This window comes from Miscanthus floridulus, chromosome 1 (assembly GCF_019320115.1).
Source record: "Miscanthus floridulus cultivar M001 chromosome 1, ASM1932011v1, whole genome shotgun sequence".
In the NCBI taxonomy this organism is placed as follows: domain Eukaryota; kingdom Viridiplantae; phylum Streptophyta; class Magnoliopsida; order Poales; family Poaceae; genus Miscanthus; species Miscanthus floridulus.
The window spans coordinates 79,244,513-79,253,023 of NC_089580.1; the positions used below are offsets into that span (position 1 = coordinate 79,244,513).

The 8,511-nt window shown below is 48.5% G+C and overlaps 2 protein-coding genes across 2 annotated transcripts in view; one reads left to right on the top strand and one right to left on the bottom strand.

Annotated features, from left to right (window-relative positions):
- LOC136536627 (transcription factor LRL3-like) overlaps positions 1-7,024 on the top strand; it is a 172,086-nt gene extending 165,062 nt beyond the window's left edge. The window contains exons 1-5 of the mRNA XM_066528856.1: positions 4,875-5,121; positions 5,550-5,607; positions 6,517-6,568; positions 6,660-6,725; positions 6,819-7,024. Coding sequence (XP_066384953.1) covers positions 5,106-5,121; positions 5,550-5,607; positions 6,517-6,568; positions 6,660-6,725; positions 6,819-6,881 — 255 coding nt within the window. The 5' untranslated portion in view covers positions 4,875-5,105 and the 3' untranslated portion in view covers positions 6,882-7,024. Of the gene's footprint in view, positions 5,122-5,549; positions 5,608-6,516; positions 6,569-6,659; positions 6,726-6,818 lie in introns of the transcript that reaches the window.
- Positions 620-3,475, bottom strand: LOC136536590 (probable inorganic phosphate transporter 1-8). Its single transcript, XM_066528834.1, has one exon. It carries the CDS (start codon positions 3,255-3,257, stop codon positions 1,632-1,634), a length of 1,626 nt encoding a protein of 541 aa, XP_066384931.1. The 5' UTR covers positions 3,258-3,475; the 3' UTR covers positions 620-1,631.
- Positions 7,025-8,511: the final 1,487 nt, after the last annotated feature.

Here is an 8,511-nt window from a genome sequence, read left to right on the forward strand (position 1 = left end):
TTATTTCATCTAACATTTAATTTGAGCATTAAATATTATTTGATTTAAATTGAATAAAATTAGACTAAGCCCAACTAAAAACCAACATTTTCTATCATGGTATTGTCAAGCTTGAACTCTTTTGGTCCAATTATTTGTGGCCTTGTGGGCCGGACAATGTGGACCACATGTAGCCCTGTTTGGCTGGCTGGAAAAACGGCTGATACTGATTTGTTGTGAAAGAAAAATACTATTATTTCGCTGAAATGGTACGGCTGATAAGTTCGAGTGAACAGGGCCGTAGAAAAGCAAATACTGTATACGCGTGTCGGCCAATCCGGAGCACATGTAGGCGTCTCTCCTGTGAGGTATGGCGCAATGAGCCAATGAGGACACAAATTGCATCGATATGCCCCATATCTGTGGACCATGTGTTGTTTGTGGACTTGATGATGCAATGGATCATGTCGTTTAAAACTAAATTAAAATTTGAATTGTTGTATTTAAATTAGTGAGTTTGAATTTGGATTATTTGTGTGAAATACTAATAGTATAGTTTGAATTGATGTAGTAATGCCCTGATTTGACCGTCTTAGCTGGAGTTGCTAAAAGTAACCGATTAAGGTTGGATATACGAGCGTACATTCACTTACTTTCCCGCCTATATATAAGTATAATAACACATGCACCTGCACCACATACGAACTACTACTGCACAGCGAAACAGAGGCAGCAGGCTTGACTTGTACGTGGAAAAACAAAAACAATTGAACCGGCCGGCGTTACATGGCCAAACGGGCCGCCCAGCCACGGCACGGCACTGGTAGGTTCAGGCATGGCACGGCGGGGCACGGGCGCACGGCGTCGTGCCGTGTTGTGCCACCGTGTCGGCATCCTGGTCCAGGCACGGCACTATGAGGACTCAGCCGTGCCGTGCCGTGCTGATAGGCACGACAGCCCACGGAGGCCATGCCGGCCCGTCACCATGGACTGACGCCGTCGATCCGTAGCAGCATCTTCATGCGGGCACACCACCATCGCCGACGCGCCAGCTCGCCCCTGCCGCCGTGGGGAAGCGCCTTGGCCGAGTACCGCCGCCGCGGGGACGCGCCCCTGGCCGTGCGAGCGCACCTCGAGCTACAGCACGTCTACGCCGGTGCGCCGAGGTCGCCGCGCTGCCGCATGGAGGTCACCGTGCCGCCGTGGGAGCATCGGGTGGAGGACGAGAGAGATCGGGCATCAGGTGGAGGAAGGAACGCGGCGGCGGGGACGGGGCACTCGACAGAGGGACGGAGATTTTATGTCTAGGGTTTATCCATCAGATGCATTTAACGGTGGAGAAAGAATATAAGACATCTTACGGCATATAATAAACAGGCCAACTTCGTGCCGACCCATTATCCATGCCGTGCCTAGGCCAGCACTACGGGCCGATATGGCGGCCCAGACACGGCATTACGATCGGGCCGTGCCAGGTACGTGCACGATGTGAGCGGGCCGTGCTATGCCTGGGCGTGCTTATTAGTGCCAGACGAGTACCGGCCCATCGTGCCCGGCCTGGCTGGCCAAGTATCGCCTACACACGTCTGCCCATGTGCAGCGCAGGAAGAACAACCAGAACCCGTGTGCACGCGTCGTCACGTTCGACGATTCTACACCATCTGGGTCTCCGACGGCCGCACCGCGCGGGTGCCGACGGCCTCCTCCTCGGCGTCGTCAGCCTCACCGGACATCTCCTCGAGCGACTTGCCCTTGGACTCCGGCACGAGGAAGGTGAGGGCGAATCCGAGCATGTTGCAGACAGCGAGGACGAAGAGCGAGTTGCGCACGCCGATGCCCGCGGGGTACCCGGCGTCCGCCTTGCTCTTGTCCTGGTTCTGCGCCGCGTACAGGAACCCGAAGGCGCCGATGATGGCGCCGGCCTTCCCCGAGGCGGCGGAGATGCCGTGGCAGGTGGACCGCAGCCGCGCCGGGAAGATCTCGGCCGGCACGATGAAGGTGGTGCTGTTGGGCCCGAAGTTCGCGAAGAAGAAGGTGAAGGCGTACATGACGACGAAGCCGATGTGGTTCCCCGGCGTGGTCCAGTGGTGGTAGGGGATGGCGAGGCCGAGCATGAAGACGGTCATCATGAAGAATCCCAGCAGCTGGATGGCGAAGCGTCCGATGACGTCGATGAGCGCGACGGTGAACCAGTACCCCGGCACGGTGCCGCAGAGCGCGATCAGCGTCTGTGCGCGCGAGATGCGGAACACCTCCTCGAGGGCGCTCATGGTGTTGGCCTTGGGGATCCAGTTGATGGCTGTGAAGATGTCCTTCTGGAACAGGTTCTGGCTGTAGAAGGCGATGTCGAGCAGGAACCAGGTGGTGGCGGTGCCGACGAGGTGGAGCCCGTGGCGGCGCGCGAACTGCCTGGAGAAGAGGCCGAAGGTGTTGCTCTCGGCGGTGACCATCTCGTCCAGCTTCTCCTGCTCGTCCACGATCTCCGTCTGGAGCACCTTGGACATGTCGGCCGCGGCCTGCTTGGCGTTCTTGGCCACCAGCGCCGTGTAGCGCGCCGTCTCGGGCATCTTCATCCGCCAGTAGTAGGTGAGCACCGCCGGCGCGGCGCCCAGCATGAGGATGATGCGCCACACGAAGTCGGCCTGCGGCACGGTGGAGTTGAAGTGGTTGTCCTTGTACGCGGGGGCCGGGTACCCCGCGCGGAAGGCGGCGGAGACGATGAGCGTGACAATGCCGCCGGCGACGATGCCGAAGCCCTGCATGGAGAAGACGGCCGCGATGAAGGCGCCGCGTGTCTTCTTGTTGGCGTACTCGGACATGATGGTGGCCGACAGCGGGTAGTCGCCGCCGATGCCGAAGCCGAGCCAGAAGCGGAAGAAGCAGAGCGTGGCCATGACCCCCGTAGGGGTGTGGCCGAACGAGAGGCCCGACGCGATGGAGCAGATGACCATGAGCATGAGCGTCATCCCGTACACGCTCTTCCGCCCGAGCTTGTCGCCCAGCCACCCGAAGAAGAGCTGACCGGCCAGCGTGCCGCAGAAGGCGACGCCGTTGACCGCCGCGGCGACGTTGGGCGGGAGCGAGCCCGGGTTGTCCTTGCTGGTGTCCGTGTAGTAGATGCGGCCCAGCAGCTTGGTGACGAGGGAGATGCAGAAGAGGTCGTAGGCGTCCGTGAAGAAGCCCATGCCGGCCACGATGATGGCCGTGAAGTGGTACCACTGCGTCTTGGCCGCGTCCAGCGCGCTGAGCACCTGCAGGCCTTCTCCCCCGCGCGCCATGGCGGATGGATGGCGCGGATGCTAGTTGGCTAGCTGCCCTGCTGCGACGACAAGAGAAGTGTGTTCGGGGGGCAGGCTGGGCTGGGATTTGGGAGATGCGCGTCTGCCAAGCTTGTGTGCACAAATGGCGCGGCCGGCCACGGGTATATGTAGGATGTAGCTCTGCTCAGAGCTCACGCTGCTGCTCGGTCCACGGATCCTTGGCGGAATATTATACTCTGCTAGTGGTAGTGGGTTGCGGCTGGCCGCTGGCGTCCGCCGTGTAGCTTAGACTACTAGGAAGGAAGTAGGGTGTCACCCGGCCTGCGGCCGGCGACGACTGGGATGGCTGGGCAGGCATGACCCGCACACGCACGCGGTTGCTCAAGCTGCTCGCGCGGCCGCACGCACGCACCGATCACAATCAGTTTGACAAGCAAAAAAGGCTGGCTTTACAGCATTTCATTTTTATTTATTTACGTCGATTCCTCTTGTCGAATTGAAATTGATACAGGGGACAGGGGAGGGGATCATCGTGCAAGAGCTTCAGTTCACTCTCTGCGTGACGTCACGCAACTGGTTATCTTTTTGCCGTTTTCCGCCCCGGCGGGTTCCATTTCGCCATGACCGGAGGCCCGGACGGAGCCTGAAGTCCAACCCTCGCAGCCTTTACGGAGAAACTTGGTTGCTGACAAGGACATGATGAGTGTGAGGTGCGAACGCAGTTAGCACTTGTTAGTACATTAGCAGGCTAGCAGCACACATCGACGACTTCGAGTCTCCACCACGCAGCACCCACCCCAATAATCGTGCAGCGCTAGTCACCAAATTCAACGGATACTGGCCCTAGAAAAACAGTGGATATTGTTGCAACATGAATAATTCCTCAATTTCAACTACCATTGCCATGTTTACAAGAAGCTCTCCCTCTCCTACCCTTTTTATTTATATAAATACTCAAACATATATTATCAGTTACAGCAGGGGCTCCTTTGGTAGGGTTCACGTTCTCCTCAAAACTCCTCAATACATTTTAGATCCGAATTCTCCTTGAAAATGTTTCTTTGGTGATTCTCTATCACTTCTTCAAAACCATTTGGCAGCTATTCTAGAAACGATTCTTCAAGGAAAATGAGAAGCAAGTTAATCGAAACAGATGAAAATATCCTTCTTGGGTGATTCACAATTGCCATGGCCATCATCAGACTTCTTCTCCCAAGCACCATCACCTCCATCTCCTTTTCTTTTGTCCCATGTATTTTCTTATTTTTATTTGATGCCTCAGGAGTGTTGGATGACTTCTCCCAATTATCATCACCTGCATCTAAATCCATTTTAGCACCCTTATCAGCCCAAGTATCCATTTCAGCTGGTTGTCCAGATATAGTTGCCTCGCCTGTTGGCTTCTCAGTGCCCCAATCAGTGGAATTGTCCTGCACCTTAGCATGCACTTCTCCATGAATTATCTGCTGGCTTTGCAGCCGCTCCACCTCCACTACTCCAGCCTCCCCAATCAGTGGAATATTTTGTGAGTTTTCATTTCCATTTAGGTAGATATAGCAATTTAAGATATTTTGTTCTGTTTGCTGCTTTACTAGGATGAGTGAAGCTTCCTGCGGCAAACAATGGCATGGCACATATGACATGGATCTGTGTGCCGTCTGAGGCTTGCTTGTGTCAATTGCAATGTCTTCACTGTTTGCTTGTATAGCATCCGCTCTGTTTGAATTGGTACTTCAGTCGTACGGTATGCTATTATGATATTGAATGCACGTTTTCCTATGGACGCAGGGTGCTTTCTCTCAACTCTCTTGGTGCACGTAGGGGACTGGTGGTAAATTTCTCTGATCTACAGGAATTGCTCAATGGATGTTCTCAGCTAGAGGTTTATAATTGTAGGAATTGCTCAATGGACTGGTGCACGTAGGAAAGCATGCTCCTAGTGTTTATAATTGTCCAATTAATAAACTGAAGTCAACTGATATAGAAAGTGTATGGTAGATGTGCTGATACAAGCATTGCTGATATAAACCATGCAGTCTAGTGTTCATGCCGCTGTACTTAGGTTTGCAGTTTGACATCTGGAAGTTAGCTGCCAAGTTACTACCACTTTCGCTTTCTCTTGATTGTTTTCATCCGGCCTTTTAACATTCTTAAAACTGTTTGGCGCTGTGTGAAATGGTTGAGTATTTGTGTGCATGCTCCATTTGGTTTACTTCCATTTGCAATGTGTTCTGATGTCCTTATCTGTAATGCCATGTCTTCATTTAATATAGTGCACTGACCATTTGTCCAAAATCTGAACACTTTTAGGCATGGGAATGAGTTTGCACCTACTGTCGGATTCTTTCTCACTACACACCCATCTGAGGTACTTCTTCCTATTGGCCTGAAGCATGTGTATTGACTGCAGAGAGGTTATTTGTACCGAGTATTCTTTATAGGATTAAAATGCATTCTATTCTTTGAGTTATTGTCAGTTCATCACCTGTATGCTAAGGAAAATTGTCCTTTTTTATATATTTGGGATGAACTGTTGAATTGATCAATAAATCTACTAGATTATGACTCGTGTTTCTTTTATTATGTTTCGGCAGGAGGTATCAAATAAGATAGTGAATCATAACGTAATATGCTTTATAATTATCTTAACCTTCCATTTTTGTACTTTAATTTTCAAGCATTTCTTTTATTTTCACTTACTAAACAGAAAAGATACATTAGCTATAGTATTGTGCAACTAGTTAATCCATTTGAAGTAATGCATAGCACATTCTTTTGTTTAGGTATATAATTATTCTGTCCTGCCAATTTCCAAACTGTATTGGTTTTTCTTTTTAATCCTAAATTATAAGGCTTGTGCCTAATTTAGATGCTTGTTACCCTCTTTTTCCCTTGTTTATTTTGTTGTGTCCTAAGGATTTGTGCATAACACCCAAACATACTTTCAACTCTCAGCTTTCCAGCCAAATTAATTGAATAGGAGGGGGAATTCATGTCATTTCTCTTCTGGATCTGTCAATTTGCAAATTCTTAACCTATGTCCCTGCTCAAAGTTTCCTTTTGACAGGGACAAGAGGGAGTACAAATTTTCCTTCTATAGGATGAATACAAAAATAATAACAACAATAAATATTAATATGGAAACTGATATATAAAAATGCACTTGGAAGTGTGATGAAATAATAGAAGCTAGAAGGGAAAAAATAATCGAAGTTAAAAGTAACAAAATCCATTCCATGCTGAAGATTCAAGTGGATAAATGTTTTTTTTTTGCCAGAAAAAGGTTTCAACTGAAGAACTTACAGGAGCTCGTTCCAAACTCCAACAGGGTACTCGATTGCATCATCTTCGACTATTTCTTGTCAAAGAACAGTCGATTGTAGTACATCAGTTTCTGAAACCTGCGTTTATCCTGTGCAGACTGACAAGGCATCCATGCTTGAAGAGATCATCGAATACGTCAAATTTCTCCAGCTGCAAGTGAAGGTTCGCTCACCACCACCACCATTCCTCTGTTCCATGCTGTCTGGCTTACCATCCTCTCGTCTGCTGATCTGTATTGCCTGTCTTTGATTGAAGGTTCTCAGCATGAGCAGGCTAGGCACGACGGAAGCCGTCGTCCCGCTCCTGACGGAGTCCTAGACCGAGGTAAATCACATCACGCGAGCCTGAATGAACTCAGAATACATTGTGCGTGCTTCTTGTGACTGGGCTGCTGCTGGCAATGCAGAGCTCCGGTGGCCTTCTCCTGTCCCCGAGGTTAGGCTCAGGCTCAGGCAGGCAACGGGCAGGTGGAGGCAGCCTGTCGTCGTCTATTTTTGACATAAGTGTTGACTCCATTCATAATGAACTACTGATTTGTGTATTATTTGAATGAAACTTTGTTGGTCATGCACAGAAAGTACTGTATGAAAAATATATATTTTAATATGATGTTGCTACTGTTTTAAAATAATTTTTTTGTGTGTTTAACTCTTTTTTCCTGCTGGCTACACAGAAATATTTTTTTTAATCTGGGCGAAATGAATTTTTCTGTGAGTTCACCTAGACCGACAGAAAAAAACATGTGTTTTTCTGTGCGTTTATTTCTTTTTTCTGTATGGATTAACACACAGACAAATTAGTTCACCCACAGAAAAATTGTTTCTGACAACGAACACACAGAACAATTGAATTTTTCTGTCATTATATTTTTGTGGATATTTTTCTGAGGGTACACCGTCAGAAAAATATTTTTCTGACGGTATTCGCATTTTTCTATGTGTTTTCGCACACACAGAAAAATGCGAGATTCCAGTAGTGATTTTAGTATGTTTTGCAAGGATTATGGAGAATCACCTGAGAATATAAAATGCTTCTTGCATCCAAACCACAGCAAGAGTATATAAATTTGGGAATCAATTCCCAAGAACATGCATGGCCGTAGGCTCATAGCATCTTAGGGGGTGTTTGGATCCGGCTACTAAAATTTAGGAGGTGTGTCGGGAGGATGTTGCATGGGGTGTTCGGATACTAATAAAAAAATAAATTACATAATTCGTCGGTACTCCACGAGATGATTTTTAGGCCTAATTAATCCGTCATTAGCACTGTTTAATGTAGCAAAACATTGTCAAATCATGGACTAATTAGGCTCAAAAGATTCGTCTCGCAAATTAGTCGTAAACTATGTAATTAGTTTCATAATTAGTCTATATTTAATACTCCATGCATGTGTCCAAACATCCGATGGTACAGCGACTAAAATTTAGGAGGGGCAACCAAACACCCCCTTAGCTAAAAAGGGGTCGGGTCTCATCCAGGAAAGCAAACTCAGGATCAAGAATATAGTACAACCATTTTTTAGAAGATTAAACCATCAAAGGGGTAGACATAAGTAGTGTTTTCGTCAAATGCGCCGGGCTAAGGCAGTCAAGATTACCACAAAACAATGATGATAATATCAAGGTTCAAGCAAGACAATCGACTATGATCTTCGCAACTGGTGCACGGACCAGGCGCTAGAGGTTTGAAAGAACTAAGGGTCCGTTTGCAAGGGCTCCGACGGGCTCCGGTTTCTTCACTGTAGTAGTACTGTGATGGAGCTACAACTCCTCCACTTCGCAATTAATTTTTGAAGGAGTTGGACCGTTATTTCTTGTGCTACATAATCTACGATGTCAGACGGTACCCTATAGTGCATATATATACCTCCCAAGGCCCAATCAAACTCTTTTTATCACAATGGTGCAATTAGGGACTTGTTTGGATCCCACTAGATTGTGTAGCTTTT

Coding starts and splice junctions, on each gene's coding strand:
- LOC136536590 (XM_066528834.1), bottom strand. CDS start 3,257: ATGGCGCGCGGGGGAGAAGGCCTGCAGGTGCTCAGCGCGCTGGACGCG.